We start from the raw sequence: 21,654 nt of genomic DNA, 5'->3' as shown, positions 1-21,654 counted from the left end.
CACTGCTCTGCAAGTGTTGTGCTACTTCTGCAAATTATCCTTTTTACTGTACAGGTGAAGTATATTGTTCAAGATAATTAAAAATTGATATATTTCTAATGGGAATTTTTAAGCCAAAAACTTAACTTTCTTCCATCAAAGTCACAGACCCATCTCTGTGGTTAAAACTAGAAATAGATGAGAAAGGGCTAAGATCCAATATTCATCTCTATTTGCTACAAGCATTTTTGCAAGCACATAATTCACCATCCAAGCATTTCAATCTTACACTGAAATACTTTAAAGACGTTTTACAAGCAGACCTGTGGATTACAACCTACAGTTCCTTTACATGGTTCAAACAATTTCCTACTATATCTCTCCATAATGGAAATAATCTCTGTTTTGCTCTAAAAACAATACCTGCCCTGGTTGTATGTTTGTTACTTGCTACAGCAATAAAATCATATTGCTGAAATGGATATTTTCAAGATGATGAGTACATGGATTTCTAGTACAAAAGCTATTTCTTCAAAACTTTTCTTTAAATAGCAGGCTCAACTCTAGTAACCTCTTTTTAGCATTCTGGAAGCCAAACTAACATTCAAAATCTTAAAAATAAACCCCAAACATTACAACATTACTGTTAAACATGATCTAACAAAGATGCTCCATTACCTTTTGGTGAGGAATTGAGCACCATTTCATTTCTTTTCTACAACAATCTAATAGCTATGAAAGAATAAAGTACAACTAGAAGCATTACATAAAATTAAATGAGTTAGCATCTACCTACACAACTACACACACCAAGGTATATGATACTCAGTCTTGGTAAAAAAAAGGGTGCTCTATTTAAAGCTAGTTTTAAAATGCATGCATTAGTTTAAAACCTGTCACTCTTGTCACGTATGCACAGAAAAATTCTTGCTGCATACTATTTTATGAAGTTAATTCATGATTGAGTGTAAGCTCTAAAAAGCAGGCCATGGTTTTTCCTTTAATCTTAGAATAGTAAGTAATTTTCTGTGTAAAGATTTTTCTCTCCATCTTATTTGCACACAACTTTTATCTAATGACTTATTACCATCAGCACAGCTCTAATTAAACTTCAGCAACTAAGACAGCTGCAGATTAGGGAAGCATCAATTTACTGTACTGCAGCTCAGGGAGATCAAAAACTCTTGTGGTCCGTAACATTCCAGCTACTGAGTCCTACACTGGACCACTCAATCACTCCCAGTGTTCTTCAGAAATCATTTAACAGACTAGCAAATTCTGGTATGACTGACAAATCTTTCATATTATGGGCTCTCCGGCCATCATTAAAGGTTGGATGAGAATCAAATCCTAAATTGAAGCTAATAAGCATTAGCTGCACAGGTTGGTATTTCATAAATCCTAATTCCCACAATGAAAAAAAAACAAAATACAAGAAATAACATGTGAAAATCTTTTACAGTGGGGCATTGTGATATTTCATCCTGTCTTGCCTGTGGTGTTTACACATCTGAAACTTGGAAGCGATGGATGGCAACTCTGCTCCCCCCAGAAACAGCTGCTCCGCACCCTGCTTGAGAACTAGGTGGGCAGTCAGTGAAACACACCAGCACAAACGCCTGTTTGTTTGCTCTGCCACCAGCACTAGAGGTTTCAGGCCCTCAGTCTGCCCATCCAAGTTTTAGAAAGAAACCTTCAGGTCTTCCAGTTTCAAACCAGTTATAAGAACAAACAGCTCATAAGCATTTTACTCCAAAAAATATCTACCTCGTTCACAGCCATTCACCTGGTTTCACTGCTACATAATCCACCCACAACCATCAAGTCAAAACTGAACCTGGATACATTTTTCCCCCCAGGTTGTTCAAATACATCTTCAAGGGAGGCTGGTGCATAAGAAAACACTGTTTTATACGTTGCCTCAGCCAGAATACTGATCCTTGACAGGCTTCTTCAATACAGGAATGAAGAGAAGGGGCTTGCTTAAGGTAACAGAGCTGCAAAGAGAATCCAGCTTTGCAGTTGGAAAAAAGCCCCAACAAAACACAACAATCATCTCCCCCTGCGTGGTGGTCCAAGCTTGGACTAATGCCATTTTGGAAGTGGGATCTAAATAATTATTTCTCATTTAAGATTAAAAAATCAAAGGAAATTAGTTGCATAATTACAGTTCATAAAAACATACGCTTCTTTTTCTAGTAAAATCTTTTAGCAATGTACCCGTTTCCTGCACTGACCAGCTCACAAAGCATTCACTGCTGCCCCTTTCAGAAGGTTTCATGCATTTCCATGCAATCATCTGTAGGATGCTTAAAAAATGCCACAAATTGCATTAATTTTTCAAAGACAATATCTGAAATCCACATGATTTTCCCACAGTGCTTTTCAAGTGATGTATTTTGGCTATCTCTGAAACCACTAACTGCACCCAGAAAATCTAAGAAATCTCTTCTTAAGATGCATTTAGTTGCAACAAACTCAGTAAGAACACGAGCTCAAGTAAAAATCCCTGCATTAGCCTCTTGGGGGTATCTATTTTTATATATATATATATTTACAACAGCAACTGATACCACTTGCACCCCGGATGCAGCAAGCAGCTCTTAGAAACAGATTACATTTTTTAATAAATGGGTTCTTTAGCAGTAAGATTACTGTCTCATGTTTATTTGAAGCTTCATTCTCTTCTGAAATTAGATATTGATGAGAATCTGGGTTACAAAGGTATTTGAGTCTCTGTGTAAGATGAGGGTGAACGAAAACAATGAAGAGAGATATAAACACTTATGAAAATAAGAACTGTTAGCATCTAATGCATCTTTTAAACAGTGTAAGCACCATCACATTTCCATTATTTTAATATGGCCAAAGTGAAAGATAACAGCACAGTGATATGATCCTTTCATATAACCATGGTGATATGAGATAAAGACAGGAGCTATTTTTTAAATTTCCAGTATTATTACTTTTAACAAGCCACAAGAATAAATTTAAAGGGTGTGTGTGTGTCAAAATGAGCACTTAGCTTATTTTTTTTAATAAGTGAAGCCAGCATGGAAAAAGTAATCTATAGGTAGAGGGTTCAGATGCTACATATTTTATTGGGATGTCTCTCTTCCACAGGATTTAAGGCTCCAAATGATTACTGAATGTTGGATACAAAAAGCATCTGGAACTTGAAAGTACCAGTGATGAGCCAGATGATGCAGTCAACACTCCATGACTCACAGGGATTTGTGGTGTTTAGACAAACATTGCATCAAATCAAATCATGAGGAAGGGGGAGATTTCGAAGGGAGAGAGAACTATTTTATGCTGATATTTGCAGTGAAGATGTGCTTTCATTTGATAGCTAAGCAAAACCACAGATCTGCTGCTGCAGAGCGCAGCAACCCTGCTGCTCCCTCTCTTATGCTGTACTTGTTTGACTGCAGTAACTCTACTCAGGGAGCTGAACCAACAAAACTTCCTCTACAAAAAAGATACAATCATTTTTTTCTGCCAGTTTGGCTTCCTCTGAAAGCATATGGGTGAGGAGGCAGAAGAGAAAGCCCATCCCTTGCAGTAGCGACAACTTATCAGACTAAGTTGTAGAAGAGAAGCTCTCCCTGAGGTTCTGTCCACAGTAGAGTTCCTCAACAGCATGAGCTTAGTGGAGGGGAGTTTGAGACTGAAAACATTTAGCAAGCCATTTATTTGGAATTCTGCAGACTCACATCTCACACAGGATCACGAGACAGCACATAGCCATCCATTATAAAAGTCACACATGGGATTTTATAACGAACTTTGCTGAAATATGTTCAGCATTTTGACTGAATCTCACCTCCTATCTCAGTTATTTTTGAAAAGCTTGCCCTGTAGTGTCACTTCAGCACAGTCTTAAGTCTTCTTCCACACATACAAAAGCTGATTTTAAAAAATCAGCTTCTGTTCATGGCCAATAATACAACTTCCAGGCAGAATCATTTTTTGTTACAGCTCAGAGGAATCCACGTCAAGTAGAAGACAGACAAAGGCAGAAAGCAGCGTGTTGCCAAAGGATAGCACGGTCCCAATTTACCACTGCAATGGAACCCCCGTGAAGCTGTGGCCAGTGGAAGAGATACTTATTCTATTAGCTTGATTGTAGCAATATATGCAAGGAAAAGGCCCTTGAATAGGTACCAGGCAATGGGAACCGAAGAAAAGGGAAAGGCTTTCCCTTTGCTGAACAGCAACATGCAACGTGAACAAAATGTCCACAAGGGAACTTTTTCTTCTTGCCCCAAGCCAATTCCTAACTTCAGCTTCCTGAGACCATGAAACTGGCAAATGACATTTTTCCAAATGTTTTTCTTCCAGTTTAACCAAACCCGCTGGGGAACACGTCTTACCATACAGGTGTCCAGATCCTCCAAGCGTTCTATCTCTGTCAGCTCCTCCACTGTGATGATAGAGCGCTTAGTTGGTTTTTCTTCTGCTAACTCAATTTCCAGTGATTCCTGTTGTGGAAGTGGTTTGCCACGTCTGGTCAAATGGTCAGCCTGGAGACAAGGACAAAGACAGGAACAGATCAATCGATCTGCTGAAAAAAGGCAAACCAAACCAATCCAGAAAGCTTGCAGAATTTAAGTGACCACAGATCCTAGAAGACCAGTTCCAAAAGCAAAGCTCAGGAGTGTGTATTAATCTTCACATGTGGCTTGTTTGTTATGTTCTTTTCTCTCTGGTTTTTTTTTTTTTTTGATGGAAAACCACTTCCATCACACACTCTAGGAAGGGAGGAAGTCTAACAGGAAGAAAGGAAAGAGGTATCAGATAAAAAGCCTACCCTACTTTTTACTTTTAAGAGTCTAATGGGGCTCTCTCAGCATCCATCCCATCTTTATTCTAAAGAAAATAATAGGGGTGGAAGAGAAAGTTCATTATGGATCATTTTTTAAATTAAATGACACAAAGATATATACAGCCTCAGGTAATATAATTTCAATAATCATCAGACAGCCAAAACGTTATCATCCCTTATTCAAGGGAAATAGGTAGGAATAATAGGTAGAAATAGGTAGGAATAATACAACTTCCAGGAAGTTATATTATTACAATAAAAAGAAAAAAAAAGTCATTAATGATAGATCCATGGGTTGTTTTTTTTTAATATCAGAGAGGAAAAACTCTAACAATAATAACAATTAGACCTGCATAGTAAAACACCGAGAATGTTACATAAACCACCCTGGATTGTACTTGGAATGGGGTGGGTTCATGTTGTGAGGAAAATTATTAAATACTTTCTAGTTCTAGAATATTAAATAACATCTGTTCAGAGCACTTGAAGATCATTTGGCCCAAATCACTCACAGAAGCTTTCAAACAGGCAGCTAGGGAGAGCTGTAGTCCACTGCTTAACATCAGCAGGACTCCAGAAAACCAGTGAACTGTAGTTTTGTTACCCATAAAATCGGGTAGAGAGATGAATAAATTGTAGCTCACTTAGTGTCTACTCAGGAAAAAACAACTGGAGAGCAGTTAGGTTTATCTTTAATCACACCAAAATGGCTAGAATAATCATCAGCACATTAGGAGAACATTAGGTCTTGTCAAACAAGGTTTACTTCTCAAATTTGCCTCAAACACTACTGTGGCAAGGCAACATCCACAGACACTCTTAGGTGGCTGAATTAGTAGTATGTGACACTCCAATTTATGGAACTGGCACAGAATTGTATCAAGTGCATTTCATCTTTGCTGCATTAAGAGCTAGCTGCCAGCTCTCAGATTGCAGCTGTCAGTTGAAGATGAACGCTGACAAATTAGGCAGAAGGTGCTCCACCAGCTTCTTTGAGCGCTGTACTCTTCCCTGTTTACATCAGTGCTCTACTATCTGAACTCATCTGCAGAAACATGGGAGAGTTAAATGGTGAAAGGGATGTGTTACTAACACAGGCTCAAAATTAATCACAAAGTAAATCAGCTCAAATCAATCCTGCCTCAGGAACCAAGAGCAATAACAATTAGCTACGGATACAGTCCTGAAGAGCATTCAGGAGCCACTAAGGGACAGAGATCTACCAAACCCAGTCCTGAAAGTGAGCTATTACTAAAACTCTGACAAATGGAAGGAATTCTTATCTCCTTGGATATGTAAACATGTGGATCAGAGAGTATCAGGGGAAGAACAGTTTAATTTCTATATACAGTTTTGGTAAAAACACGGGAAGAGTCTGTCTGGTTCTGGGGACCATAATTTTAAAAGAGGCTTTTAAAACAGTTGGAGAAAGTGCACAGGACTTACTGAAGTGAGTCACAGGCTGGAGAAAATGACTTACTGTGCAAGAGTCAGGGTATGTCCAAGTTGTGCAACCTCCCTGGGCAGAGCCAGCCCACTACTAATGCCAGCTGAGCCTCCTCCAGGACCAACTGCAGCTAATTAACATGGCCACTCACATGGCAGCCTGATGCTGCTACATAGCTCCTGAGACCAGAGGTTGTATCTTTACACAATGCTGCTCTGTAAGTAGCATGAAGACACACCCTCAAATAACCCAGCCTTTTAATTTTTTTTTTTGAAAGTGGAAAAAAAGAGACAAAGAAAAGTGTGATTTGTTTTCTGTGTATGAGGACTTTCATAAAGAGGAAACAGAGATTAATACATATGGTTCCCTTAACTTGTGGGGAAAAGCATTAGAATAAACACATGACTGCAAGCTGAAGTAAGAGAAATTTCAAATAGGATTGAAGAGCCATTTCAATCAGGAGAATGACCACCTGTTGCATCAGAAATCAAACTATTTTCCTGTAGGTATTTCTTCTCTTCTTGATGAAGCAAGTACTTTTATAATAAATAACTCTATCTCCTGACAGACCAGCACCTTCAAAAAACCAAACTGTTTCCTTGCCTATGTTTCTGTTCCTTTCTCTTCAAACTTGATACCTACATTCTGATGTAGCCTCAGGATTAATTCATTCAGAGAAGGAGTCATCTCTCTCTGAAGGAGGAAATTTTAACTCTCATCTCAGGAGCAACCAACCCTTATCTCAACAGGACAACTACTGGCACTGTTCTTAACCAGCACTCAGTGCTGCATCCTGATGGTAGATCAGAAAACAGGGCAAAAGATAAGAAGACAAACACGTAATGCAGCCTCCCCTGAGGCTGTATCCTCCTTAAAGCAAAGACAGAAGCATCCCATGATCATATTTGAAATGATGTCAGTGAAGCCCATGAAAGGAAGACCAATTTCAAAATATAGCTGTGCTAAGGGCAAACTGAACAAGCCAAGAATGTAATGACATTGTCAAGATTCCCAGCATATTCAGATAGCAACCATGCAAACACTCACCAGTTTGTGATGGCAGTGGGAAAGTGCATCCAGGATTTCGTCTACAACTCGGTCAGACAGGAAAGAAGCCACTGTCAGCTTTACTTCACTGCGTGAGGATTGAAAATGAGACACTTTTAATTCACACAAGAGAATTTTGTCTCTATTACACGTTCAACAGTGCAGTGACTATCCAGTGTGCTGTCACTTTATTAGAAATAAAACATTAGAGGGTGTCAGGATACATGACTGCAGGTTTCAGAAATAAACTCGTGAATCACACGATAAACACAAGAGCCTCTGTACCGTATTTAACCTGCTTCTAACGTTTTCCTAAGAGCTGAAATGAAAACATCTGGCTACGAGAGCTGAATAGAAACCATGTGTGAAACTCAGTAAGGAACGCTTTGCCGCTGAAGTCAGGGAAACGCCAACGTCAGATGAATGGGAATAGGACAGTGCTGCCTGTTTAATGGTACTATAGGGACCAACTACAATCCACTCATTTCCTCAACCCCTTTTTTGTGTTGGTCTGTCAGCTGAAGGGAAACCGTACAATGTTGCTTCTCCAGCCTCTCCCACCACGATTTTGCTGCTTCTATTTGCTCTAGTTAACCCCTTTCTGTCTCAAAAACTTCCTGTCAGCCTTTCCCATCACACTGACCTACATGGAACACCAACGCACCATCTCTGATGCCTCTATGGTTTCAATGCCAACTGCTTCAATTGACACTTGCCAGCAAGTAAGATAATTTTCTTTTAAGGTTTTCATGCGTGGACTGAGTTACACTGGATTAGCAAAAGCTATTTCAGTCTGGGCCTGGGGGAAAAAGGCAAGAAACTTCTTGGAACAGCAATGCAATTCATAGGGAGGGAGAATGTTGGCCAAGCCACACTGGGAAGAGAATCAGAGTGAGGGGATTTCCCTCAGTTACTTACGAATTAATTTCAAATAATAGACACCAGGAAGGGTGACAGTGCGGCACCCTCAGCCCCACTGACAGTTCCAGCTTCTACAGGTAGAAGGGGGAAGGGGCATTATTGTAGTCTCAGGGTCAAGATAGGACCGAAGTGACCAAAACTCACTCCCTGAACCATTTTAAACCCTCTGAAAGCACAGGTAAACCTTAAACACATTTTCCTGCCATTTTCACTGTGCTCTGCAAAACTAATCTCTACATCTTACTGTTTTCTTCTTCTGCAAAGACATTAGCATCACAATGCACAACGATACGCTTTTCTATCAGGAAGAAAGGATTCCTTAGCCAAAGGATGGCAACTGCAAAGCTTTAGGTACAGGTCAACCAGATTATGCAGCATAAATATATTATACGGTATATATTTAATATGAAAAAAAACTATGCAAGAAAAGGTCAGGTAAAAGCACCCACCTCCCCCTCCCCCAACTTTTTTTTTTAAGATCAAAGTAAGAGTTGTTTAGGGTAGCTGTTTCTGCTTTAAGGTTTGTGGTTTCAATATCCATGTTTCCACTTTTTCAAGAATGTCTGTCTGCTCTGTGTAACTCCCACACAAGCAAAAAGGTTTAAGGTGATTGCAGCAGCTACGGGACAAGACTATAAGCACCAACAAAGCACAGTTAGCACCCAAAGCAAGGAAATGCAATTCCCCTCTACTACAGTAATTCAGTGGCACCTGAGAACATTAACAGGCTTAAAAAAAACCCCAATCTATCAGCCATAAAAATGTTATTTCTGTACCATAAACCAAAACTCTTTACTAAATAAATCAGAAGCAATGGCTTCTGATTAAGTTACCACACCTGGAAATTCCAACTATTTGAATCTCATGAACCAAGTTCACTAGAGCCCTAGCAGGACAATTCCCTGCTCGCTGAATGCTTTAATATGTTTCTTTGTGAGTCACAAAAGCGATCCAAAAAATCTTCTACTACACAAACACACATACATGCCTCCCAAAATCCAAACTTTGTCAGGTTAGTCTTTTAAAGTACCTAATTTTATTGAGGATATCGATTCCAGACTGCTCCAAGAGGACGTTTTTCACGAAGGTGCGCGGGATGGAAATCTTCTCCGTGCTGGCCTCGATCAGGTCCTGCCGGATGCGGGCTTTCTTCATGACACTTGGGCAGAGGTTCTCCGCCGCGTCCACCATGGACTCGAGGAGCGTCTGCAGCACGGCAAGCAAAAGCTAACATCAGCTACTGAGATTCTCATTAGCTGGAAGATCACAGCACTTTTCTGGTGAATATCACTACGACATTATAAGATTTGTAATTTTTACTGGTTTTCTTCCTGATTTCCAATGCATTTTGCAATCCAGCTGCAATGTAAAAGGCATTTGACAAACAAAGCTAAGGAGGAACAACATACCTGATTTGAAAGTGACCCACAACCGTACTTATCTACCTTTATCAAGTACAAAACAATTTCATGTCTGTGTTTAACTGTCAGGACTGCAGATTAGCTTCCCTTGTGCATACACACACCCCTGTGCTGTCCCTGCATGCTGTAGAAGCAGCGGGTGCTCCGCTGCAGCTGCCTTCGCTCTATCTGTGCTCTCAGTCACCAATGCTCCAGACCTGCCCATTTGTAAGAAACATCAGTATATGAAGAAAGGAGACTCCTGAGAACTGTTACACAGGGATGGAATATAGTAGCTAAATATTAAGAGGTAGCTACAAGCATTGGGCACACAAAACTTTAATATATGCATCTCATTTACATACCCTTTTAAAAAAAGGTAGATGAGGTAGTTAGGGATATGGTTTAGCATAGGACAGGAATGGTTGGACTTGATGATCTTAAAGGTCTTTTCCAACCTTATGATTCTGTGAAGTCCACAGCGAATCTTAGGGGCAATCAACAATTTTTATTCTTTTTAAATGACTGACCAAATCCCCAAACCAGGACAGAGGAAAACCATACACACTCCTGAAACAGGAGTCCAATCCCCCAATAACTTTCTTTTTCTTAAATTAAGGTCTCCCCTGCTGATGGATTAAAAAGTCTGTTTCTTGCCTCAGACTTTCTCTTAGAAAAATCTTTCATATATCCCTCAATGCTATGAAGTTATATTATGAAGCTCCTTTGAATTGCAATAGATTTATCTCCCATCTGTGCCTGTGAGAAAAGGTAAATCTGGTTTAAATCCTGTTTTATCACCTACTGGGTTTTTTTTCCAAACCGGAGCCCTGAGTAGAAGGCTAAAGAGCCCTCACTACAGACACAGGTGAGGGCTCCCCATCCCTCACAATCATCTCTGTACAAACTTATGTCACAAAAAGTGCAGGTAAGCTCTAATGTATACACACAGGGATCAGGATAAGACACAGAAACGCTACTGGTGCCTTGTGTCACTGAAACTTTGTTCCTCTAATTGCTTTCTATTTCTGTATCCATAAAGGTTAGGTAGGACTTCAGAAGGTAGGAAAGAATCAGGTGGTCATCATACTGTTTTAGCTATGTGCTGATATATACCTCATGTACATAAAAGACAGATTTATAAACATATACCAGTATTTCCTAACAAGAAACTGTTCTTTGTCCTATATCCACCTTCCTCTATCTCCAGTCCCAGCAACCTAGGAAATCTATTTTAGGTATCTTCAGCAGGCTGTTCAACCACCAATTATTTCCCATTAAATAACCTGTTTCAGAGATTGCAAGAGGTTAAGGCTCATCAGTACAGGATCTGAAAGAAAACCCTCTACATCCATTCCTAGCATGAAGTGCTACTTAGGAAAGATCAGTAAGGTGATGGTTTTCTCTGGCAGCAGGTTCCTCTGCACACTGCAGCTGTCACGCTGCTGCACTCCAGTGACCGCAGGGTCTCCTCAGGCTACAGAGCTTCCACGGTGGCAGTGAGAGTAAAGACAGCTCCTGGTTCATGCTTCAGTGCATGCACAAGACCCACTTCCCACAACTCTGAATCCTCTAAAAAAGTGGGGAAAGCAGTAACTATTAGATGATGATGTCAGATTTTTCAATATATGCCATGTCACATGCAGCTTTTGAGCAGTTTTTCAAAATCCTAAGGAAGACAGGAGAATGAGAGGAATGGGACAAAGCACAGTTTTCTCTCAAAATGGGTCATGCTGCTTGAAGGTGTCAGTGGGAAGTAGGAAGAAAGACTAAAGACCTTACCTGGTAATTTCAAAATTTAATTTTTACTAAAAATCCCCAGATAACATGCAATTTAAAACTTTATTTAAGTGAACATAATTCCTTCAGTGGCAGATTTCATATGACCACTATTACATCTACAGGAACCTTTCCTCACCCTCTACTTCCATCCCAAAACCTTTCAGTGATGGAGACACACAGCTAAAAAGATAAACTGTGGAAGGGCAAACATTTCAGTCACAAGGCCACAAGTGCAAGTCAGCAGGTGTGCAGTAAGAGGAGAACAAAGTCCTGCACATAATTAACAACTTTTAACATTCAGGAAGATACAGTGAGGAAAAGGACAGGAGGATCAAGATATCTAGTGAAAAAAATGCAATAGGTGATGGAGCCAACAAAGTTTTTGCATTAGGATGGAATTTAGGAGGGATAGTTCTAGCACTCCTGCCCTTAAACAACAATTTTATCTTGCCTAAGCACCACTTCCTTGCCTATGATTTTCCCTTGGGCCTTTGCTGACTGAATAAAGCATCTTCGGGTTCTGCGTGTCCATGACAACAGCAGGAGATGCGAAATGCAAGGGCCTTACTATAATTTCTTCTTTGGCCAACTAAACTCACTCCAAGATGTTGCATTTCCTTACTCTACCTTCTTCCTTCCCCCCTTTGCTTTCTTTGAGGTTTAAAAAAAATAATTAATAAAATATCTCTTTGCTTCAATGCATTCATTGAATTGACCAGATTTCCAAACACTCCTTTCTGGAATCAGGCTCTAGTTGCTATGGAAGCTTAAAATCAAAACTCCACTTACAGCACATAGGATGTTCTTCCCCCACAATTGCAAGAAGAACTGTATGTCTGTGAGGTGCCTCATCTATCTTCACAAGTAATAAGCTACGTGCGATGTTTTGAATTGATCTAAACAACTGGGGTGAAAAAATTCCTAATCCACATTCAACATTTTCTCCTCCACACAAAGTACACCACCTCATAACTCCAGGGAAAACCTTTCAGCCTTGAGCGTGAAACTAACAAAAGTGAGTGTTACAATACAGAAAGAGCATTATTATGACTTTATAGTTTCTTGTAAGGCACTACAACCTGAATGCCACATAAATCAAAAGTAAATGTGAAAGTTAGGATGGTTGAGATAAAGTGCCTTTTGCTGTAAGTGTGTAAAAGCATAAATGGAAGACTCATTAATTCAATCTTATGCCAGGAACTATAAATAACTTTCCAAGAGCTGAAGAGGCTTCCCCCCACACACACTGCCCAAACACACAGGACTGATTTAAGTGTATGAGCCCTGACATAAGGGCTGAGCTGACTATTCCCGTTCCAATAATAGTCTAGAAGCTCCACTAGGAAGAAACGTGCAGATAAATCACTTCCATGTCCATGGAAATTTAACAAGTGATAAAGATTCGATGATCTCTCGAGGTCCCTTCCAACCCCTACAATTCTATGATTGTATTATTCTGTGACCTTCACCTTATTTCATATAATGCGGAAAGGGAGGCAAATACTAAATGTTCAGCACCATTTTCCTTCTCACTGGCTTTTTCATTTTGAAAAAGTAACTAGTAATGTGGTTTTGTCTTCATGACATTCCCACTGATGAAAACATTTTCATGTTGTTTTAACTGAAACTTCAAACTTCACTTTCAGGTTCTTTGATGTGTTTAAATATAACAAAACACAGGCCAGGTGGCTTAGATCTGAATTGCCTGAGAACCATACTCTTAAATTCATCAGCTCCCATACAGATCCGGAAGCTTCCCCACCTTGCCTTCTCCCCAGACTGATACCTTTCCACATGCTGCATTGATGACTCTTCCTTGCTTATTCTACAGTAAGATCTAAAATAACTAAAGGTAGAAGTTTCTGAGCAAGAGCTGGTTCATCTGGTGAGAAGATTTACAGAACCATGACATGTACCTCAAAAACTGAAGTCTGACAGGAAACTTGTGAAAAGATTTCCTGTAAAAGTAGCCTGTCCTAATTCTTGGGGCACTCCCAATACATACACGTGATTCAAACCAAACATCTGAAGTGGAAACTCTACACCAGGTTCAAAAGTGGTCATCGGGGAGGAAAAAATCTGCAATAGAGTCTACAGATAAGCAGCTTTCACTCCAGTGGGATACCTTAACCAGCTAGTGCTCTTCTCCAGGACATGAGACTTTTTAAGGTGCTTGAGAGGTGCCTTTATTAAGGGCCTAAGGAGCAATTGATAAGTCCTCCCCTTCTAGAAGATAACAGATGATGACATTAAACACTCTACACTCCTGCTCACCGCAAACACTAAAGCAACTTTTTTCATTCCAATCAAGCAAGCATCTGGAATAAAGGCACAAAGTTATAAGGAAGTAATACTGAAAAGATAGCTTACATACAAATATACTGACAAATAAACCAAAGCATGGTACATCATATTTAGCTATTTCTGCATTTGAGAGATGGTAACACATCTATCCACAGACCTTAAGCTGCTCATCCACAACCCTTGTGACTTCTCCAGCCATGGATTCAAGTGTCTCTTGGATTGGATTGGAGAGTGAACCATTTGCTCCTGCCCAAGAAGCTCCACCAAGATGATACAGATTTGGTAACAGCTGTAAGATAGAAAGAGTATCTTCAGGAAGTAGGCTCATCACTAGCTGTCTTCAAATCCAAGTGGAGAAAAACCTCTCTGCTAAATCAAAGTCTTTATAAATTAGAATTGTCACTTAAATACTATCCAGAGTTGATCATCTAAAGAAAACACCCCTGTGACACAGAGTTATTTTAACTCCCCCAAAAGGGAAAAGCTGCAAGCACGCACTGGGCTGCTCTCAGTAGTACCAGTATGCTGGGAGAGGCTTACTGTTTTGGAGTTCTTCGCATCCCGCATAAGCTGTTCTGCAGATTTGACATCTTCCTGTACAGCATCCACACCACAGTTTCTTAAAGAGTTGAGATGATCTTGCACTTTCACACATATTCTGTCAATCATCTACTTGAACAAAAGGAAGAGAAAAGGTAAAACATCAGCATGTTGGTCAAACAGAAACTGAATGCAGTCCAGTAGCTTTTGTAGTGACAGTGTAACCGTCTGGAGATGCGTGATCAGAGCTTGGAGGTATCTCAGTGCTACCTAAGGAAAGCATTATCTCTCACAGAGACACACCTAAACATTGCAAAAATAAATACAACTTTACTACTAAAAGAAAAATAAATGCTTTGTAGTGTTTCTCCCAGTTACCCCCAGGAAAACAAGTTGCAAATAACCAACGAGTCATACAGTTCAAGTGTTGTTCTGGGGGGTTTTTTGAGCAAGTTTAACACTGAAAATGCTGTCGAATCATCCAACACTTAGCTACGAAGGGCCCTGAATTGTTAAGAAATTCAGACAGCAAAAGAAAGCTCTGTCACTATCCATTCAACACACACCAACAGAGATGTCTCCTGTCTAAGCAAAATGCAATTGAGCAGATTTCTGGGGTATTCTTTCAAACTGTAAATATCCTTAGCTGCAATGAACTATAACTACTAAAGTAGAAGTTTCCATCAGAATTTTTCCCAAGGGGATAAAATGAACTTAATCTGTACTTGCAACACATTTCATCCACATGCTGCAAATAACAGGGCAGGTGGTACATTTGTATCCTTACAAGACAAACCAGTAAGAATGCCTGACATACAAAAAAAACCCAGACAATTTTGATTAAGATATTCAGAGCAGGAAGATACAACAGCTACAAGTCTATCAGCCCACACAGCATTCACTAGAACTGGCTATTTGACATTTTGAAGCAACATCTGAGTGCACGTGTCATCATCATATAAAGTCTAGAGTTCTGGCATCTTGTATCATTAGCAATAAGAACTGAAATAATTTCACAGCATGCTCCTTTTCTGCTCCACATGACTCTTGCTCTTCAAAGGGTTTTGGGTGGTTTTTTTGTATAAGAACAAAAAGCTAATTAATTATTAGACAGTAGAAAGTCTCATTGGGACATCTGGACTAAAAAAAAATACACTCTGGGAATAATAATGCAATTCCACTATACTAACTAGAGAATCTTTTCCAGCTCTCTTTTAAAGCTGTTTTTAAAAAATCCATCATTCTTGTGCACAATTTAATATAGAAACAAGTAATTTTACTTCCAGAATAACAATCAATTACATATACTGAAACCTGGGGGGGAGGGGGAGCGTGCGTCAGTGCTGGAGAAAAGCGCAACTAAACCCACAAAAAGATCTAAACTTAATTCATATGGAGATTAACAACATGGGGAAAAAAGAAGTGTCATTGGAACAGATAAATTACTAAAATAAAATAAAGTGCTCTTGCAGTTTTTAGCACCAGTACATCTCATGGTACCACTTTTTCTGTTGAAAGGTTAGAGTATAATTTCATGTTCTGGTAATAAAACTCTGTCCCATTACATTTTAATAATATGGGTGGAAAAAGGCCACTTGGAATTAAGATTCACAAACATTATGCAGAGAACAGAGAAATTTCATTGACTCAGATGAAGAGCAAAACGCTTGTTTGCTGCAGCCTCCTGTTTGCATGGGAACACAACTGGTGCAAACAAACATGGAAGCAAATTTAAAACAAAGACTCTGACAAGTTTTATTCTTCCTCCACCACCTCGCTTCAGTGATGTAACTGTAGCTGGAAACAGCCCTGAGGGGTACTGGCAAAAAATACACTGGACCAGAGATAATGGGGAGCTACCACAGAAAATGCTCATGGTCCTCTCAAGAGAAAGGGGGAACAAAAGAAAAAAACCCCAACCACAACTAAAAGCAAGAAGAGGAAAAAACAAACAGAACCACATGTGGCATTTAGGAAACCTGGTAATGGTTGACAAAATAGAAAAGCTTCCCAACTTCAAGCAATATATTGGTTTGTGTTAGACAGGCAGCCTTTTCACAGCTGTCCAGACTATAAACAGCACGGAATATTTCCGCCTTCCTTTGCTCCCTCCCTCTAAGTAAACTTTCTTTCAGTACCCGCAGCCCTGAAGGTGTAAGGTAGATGATGACTTACTCTCTGGGGCTGTTTGCTTTGGTGGTACCTAAGGGCATGTTTACACGGTTGCTGAGAGCTAGGCAGAGAGCCTAGAACTGACTCAAGACACCACAAGTGGCATAGCCTGACAATGATGCTGTCACACTGGTAGAGCCTGCTGGAAAGTCAGTCTCCTGAGCATAGATGAACGAAACTGTTCTTGCTTCCAACAGCAGATGATTCAGAAATTGATGTGGTGTTTCTCTATATAGAAGACCTCCCACAAGGAGTATCCTGCTTCACTTTAAGCTACTCTGACAGAATGAGAGAAACTCAGTCCCCATGCAGGTTTTAGACACTGAGAAGTACTGGTAAGGAACGAGTTCTCACCTGCTGAGTGGTGCTAGTCACAATGCCTTGCTGCAGCCGGTACGCTTGCTCCTGCAGGTACTTCCTCGTCTCGTGATTACGAAGCAAGTAGTTCTCTATCTAAAAAACAAATCACATTAAGAAATTGATGTGACTGTCCATGTTGCCACTTGCTTTCCATTTTGCTGCTGTATCAGAAATGGGCACTGACAGGAAACACTGCATAAGTTTGTTAGCTGCTAACTTTATTCTTCATGTCTCAACTGGCCAATCCCGTTGGCCAATACTCATTCACTTGCTGAGTAGTGAAACATCATTAAACATTGTGCTAGTTTTGTATAGAGATCATGGTGACACAATATATTTGATTAATCCCTTGGTGTACTGCAAAAACCACAGAATTAAACAGCAGTATGGTCCGGAGAGATGATGAGATATCTAGAAGTGCCTAACTGATACAAGAGCCTCAATTCAAAAGTTACTTAAGGCTAAGCAGTACATACACGATTCCTACTGGTCACCAGCAGGAAGCATCTACTATCGGGCAGTTTAATAGCACATAGAGCAATCTGCTAACCTGGTTCTATCAAACTCAGTCAAATCAAAAAACCCCACCAATAAACTGTTTAGGGTTCATCAAAGATGATGGATCTGGTATTAAAGGAAAAGAGGAGAAAGAGATGGGTGGCGTGGTCAGCAAGTTGTGAGGCAGAGACTAGCTGGAATGGTTGCCTCTAAACCTGCATCAGTAGCAAAAACTGGACCAGTCTGATCATGCCCCACAGTAACGCAGGTTTTATCCAGTTTGCCTGCACTGTGTGTTGCACAGATACCAGAGCTTGGGAGGTTGGCTACTATGTCCATCTGGTGCTGGAGCGGGGCCAGGAGCACTTTCCCAGTACTCAAGCTGTGGTGCGCTGAAGCTTATGGACCCTCCTGAGACATCAGCTGGTCAGATCAGGTGTCCTTGCAGCGGGCACGACAGCTCTGTCCTACGTGCATGGAATTGGCTGCGTTCACAGCATTGCTCCCAAGACTGGGGGTTTTTTGTGTAGTTTTTTTTGGTTGGTTGGGTTTTTTTGAGAAAAGTCCCTCATGTTGTGTAAAGAAATCCTGAACCACACATGTTGAAACAAGTTTAGGGCCAAAGAGTTTCAGCAACTTTGAAATTAATAAAAGAAAATGCTTTTCGTACATAGTAGCCAATTAACAGGTAGAATTTAAACCCCCATGCCCAGGAGCTTCACAGTATTTTTTTCAGAGATGCATCTATCATTCTAGATACGAACCCATCTACAATTACATTAAACAGATGTAAGAAATATGCCCATCCCCCATGATTCAGAGATTTAAATTCAGCTTTAAATTTTTTCATGCATCAGAGAAAAAGGTGCTAACTACCAGCATCTTTTTCAGTGAGAATCACTTTACTGAAAATTTCTTTACTAATAAGGATCATAGACATTTGCTTTTCAATCAGTTATCTGTGAGAACCTTTATGACCTTACCATAGCTGAAGGGAAACTACTCACTAAAGAGATGTGAACAGCGTGATTTCTGATGGAGCAGGGGGCTCATTTGGAGCTGGCAAAAATCTACTGCATTAAAACTCAGCTAGGAGTTTCATAGCTCCTGCACATGGACCAGCTACAGATAATGTCAGCACCTCCTCATCCAAAAGAACATGTTGATGCAGTTATTTATTTAGGGCAACAGAGTGTGTGATTTTTATATGTACAATAAAAAACACAGGCAATAAATGTTTTTACCCTTCCCCAAATTAAAGAGCATCCTTTGCCTTGTACAGCACTGACTGTGCTTTTCATGCCCAAACAAAATATGCATACTAATAATTCTCTGCACATGAAAAAACACTCAAGCACATACCTAGCAAAACTTTTAACTATGGCAGTTTTGAATCATAGGGGTTGGAAGGGACCTCCAGAGATCATTAAGTCCAACCCCCTGCCAAAGCAGGTTCCTTAGGACAGGCTATGCAGGGAGGCATCCAGACAGGTCTTGACTATCTCCAGAGGAGACTCCACCACCCCCCTGGGCAGCCTGTGCCAGGGCTCTGTCACCCTCGCTGTGTAAAAGTTCTTCCGCATATTGGTGTGGAACTTCCTGTGCTCCAACTTGCAGCCATTGCCCCTTGTCCTGTCCCCACAGACCACTGAAAAGGGGCTGCCCATTTCCCCCTGTGTCCCACACTTCAGATATTTATAAACATTAATAAGGTCCCCCCCTTAGTCTTCTCCTTTCAAGGCTGAACAGTCCCAGTTGATTCAGCCTTTCCTCGTAGGGGAGATGCTCCAGGACCTTAATCATTTCTGTAGCCCTCCTCTGGACTCTCTGCAGGAGATCCCTGTCTTTTTTATACCAGGGAGCCCAGAACTGGACACAATACTCCAGGTGGGGCCTGACCAGGGCAGAGTAGAGGGGAAGGATCACCTTCTTTGACCTGCTGGCCATGCTCCTTTTAATGTACCCCAGAAATCTCCCCTCCATACACAGCAGAACAAGGTCTAGCTAGCACTGATTTAGTTCTGACTTTCTGATTCTACACCACTGAGTTCCATCACCCCTCCCTCCCACTACTGTTTGGAATAAAAAGCCTCACATGCTCTTGCAGCACTTGATTACCACATATACATCCGTCCACACCAAAGCAGCAGTCAATCTAGCCTAGAATTCTTACTCAGCCAAGCATGAAATCACAGGCACTAAAAATTACTACTTTATTTTTAGTGGGTTTATTTCTTTACATTTGCAGTGGTATATGCAATACCTTTTGCAGTGCCTCTTCTGTTTTCTCAGGATTTGTTTTGAGCGCTTGGGAAGCATCATTCATCGGTATAGGCATGAATCTCAAAGTATAATTCCTACAGAAAGGTAAAAGAAAGGATTATTTTTTGGTCTGCTTTTAATACTAAAAGTTAACTTAAGTACCATATCTCTTTATGAAGAATATACCAGAAGGGAGAAATGAGATGCATCTAGCTTTTCCACAGAAGGTACTAAGAATGTGTTTTTTGCATTTGTAAGTGGACTATCTGGAGTAATGCATGATCCTTTTTGATGCTAATTCTTCTTTGCCACTAGACAGAGGTGGAGATTTTGAAAAGCAAAAAAATGCAGCTAAGTGGCAGGTGCCCGGTGGCTGTCACTCAAAGGCTTAGCTGTCATCTGTACCTTTGCTTACAGGGTTGAATTACTTTTCCAATATCAAAATGGAAGAGGGAGTGTCAGTGCCTGCTGGCAGTTTTATCAGATCTAAGTCTAAATGGAAATATTCAGCAACAGATAGAGAGCGACGAAGAGACTGGGTTTTGAAAATTTACTATTTAATAACTTCTTGTGTTTACAACAATTTGAAGACACTTGCTGAATTTTTAATAAAAGCTGACAAAACGAGTGTAGCATCTCCACATTGCTTTATGCAAACAATTGCTCCCTGCATTTTACTTATTTGTTTGCAAAATATTTCTGCAGCGTTGCCCATCTGTTGTGATATGAGAATTGGGACAGGGTTCTGATTTTCAGTCTAAAATTGTTTTTAAGCTCTGAGAACACACAGGACATGGTTAAACCTAAAATACTACACACAGCGGTATGTCCACACACCTTCAGATTTGAATACACAAAACCAAAAAGAGTTGGAAATTCTTAAAACCTGGAAGGGAAATTCTTCTGCCTATTTTCAATTAGCCTTATTTGCTGCAAACATCTCTGCCTGCAAACGTCCCACTAACCGTCTGTTCATGTTCCATCCAGAGATTCCTAAATATGTTTGGAACCCTCTATTTTTGAGCATTTTAAAGTCGACAATTTCAACTGAGTCAACTCTGCTGACTTTGATGGGCCCATCCCTCACTAAATGCACTATGTCCAACAGCAGCCTCCTTAACTGCTGTGAAACTCCAAGATTCTTTCATTTCCTATCCTACCATTTGCTCAGCCACATCAAACACCACTCCCAGAAGTACAGCAGTCTTTCAAACTGCTAAACACACTGATTCCTCATTAAAACTACCCAACATTTTACCTTAAATGATAATGGAAGAGTTCTACATTTCTTTCCCAATGTAGACATGCCAGTGTATAGCTACCAGTGGCAGTTACTCACGTAGAATCAGGAAGCTCCCTGTCCTTCCACAGTGTCCAACAGCCTGCTGCATCAAAGCTGGGAAGTCAAAATTTCTTTCTACTTGTCTTATCCTGTATAGAAGTACTGCACCTACTATATAGACCCTGTTACGTGTCCTCATTTAATACTAAACAGAAAATAATTGGCTGCCCCCCAGCATGGGGACAATTCTTAAATGTCAGAGAGAGCGAGCTCCAAGAGAGATAATAATTACAGAACTTGCTGATTGCCTGACTACTACCTGGCAAGTGGGGTATTTATTCAGTTAAAAGAAACAAAGGTAGATTTCCAAGGATCTCTGCAGCTGTTTGACATTTAACACATCACATCCATTGAAATCTCTAATTGCCAGCTCTCACGCTAGTAATTAATTATATACTAAATTCAATTTAGTCAAAGGCTTAGTGGACCCTCCCTTGCACACACAGATCACGTGGGGTGGGGTAGTGAAAGGCAATGAGGTGTCTTGGGGACGCAGTCCCAGAGGCAGAACTTTAAAAGACCACTACCCTAAGGAAGGCTCTGTAACTCGGTTTCTTTGCAGACAGGCAGCACTGGATTAGAACGCTCATTTTCATACTTCATTTCCATCTAAGAATTAACCAGGTCTTAGGTGCAAAAAAATCAGGAATTTAAAGGTCACTTTTCAACTTTGATCCTCAGAGCAACATTTGATCCTCAGAGCACTTCATTTTTCTCTGTCTCCTTTGAAGTCTAAAATATTCCTCCATTCTTCTTTTTATTAACCCTCCAT

General features: G+C 40.3%; 1 protein-coding gene across 2 annotated transcripts in view; it reads right to left on the bottom strand.

The window, feature by feature from the left end:
- Positions 1–21,654, bottom strand: part of CARMIL1 (capping protein regulator and myosin 1 linker 1) — a 197,679-nt gene that overhangs the window by 36,827 nt on the left and 139,198 nt on the right. For both annotated transcript variants that reach the window (XM_084280476.1, XM_084280477.1), the window contains exons 23-29: positions 19,542–19,635; positions 16,775–16,873; positions 14,249–14,377; positions 13,866–13,997; positions 9,253–9,428; positions 7,302–7,389; positions 4,356–4,505 (exon numbers count right to left, since the gene is read on the bottom strand). In XM_084280476.1, the coding sequence (XP_084136602.1) occupies positions 4,356–4,505; positions 7,302–7,389; positions 9,253–9,428; positions 13,866–13,997; positions 14,249–14,377; positions 16,775–16,873; positions 19,542–19,635 (868 nt within the window). The remainder of the gene's footprint in view (positions 1–4,355; positions 4,506–7,301; positions 7,390–9,252; positions 9,429–13,865; positions 13,998–14,248; positions 14,378–16,774; positions 16,874–19,541; positions 19,636–21,654) is intronic.

This window comes from Gallinula chloropus (assembly GCF_964237585.1).
Source record: "Gallinula chloropus genome assembly, chromosome: 2".
Lineage (NCBI taxonomy): Eukaryota > Metazoa > Chordata > Aves > Gruiformes > Rallidae > Gallinula > Gallinula chloropus.
The sequence above is the reverse complement of the archived record's forward strand: the minus strand, read 5'-3'. Positions and strand labels throughout refer to the sequence as shown.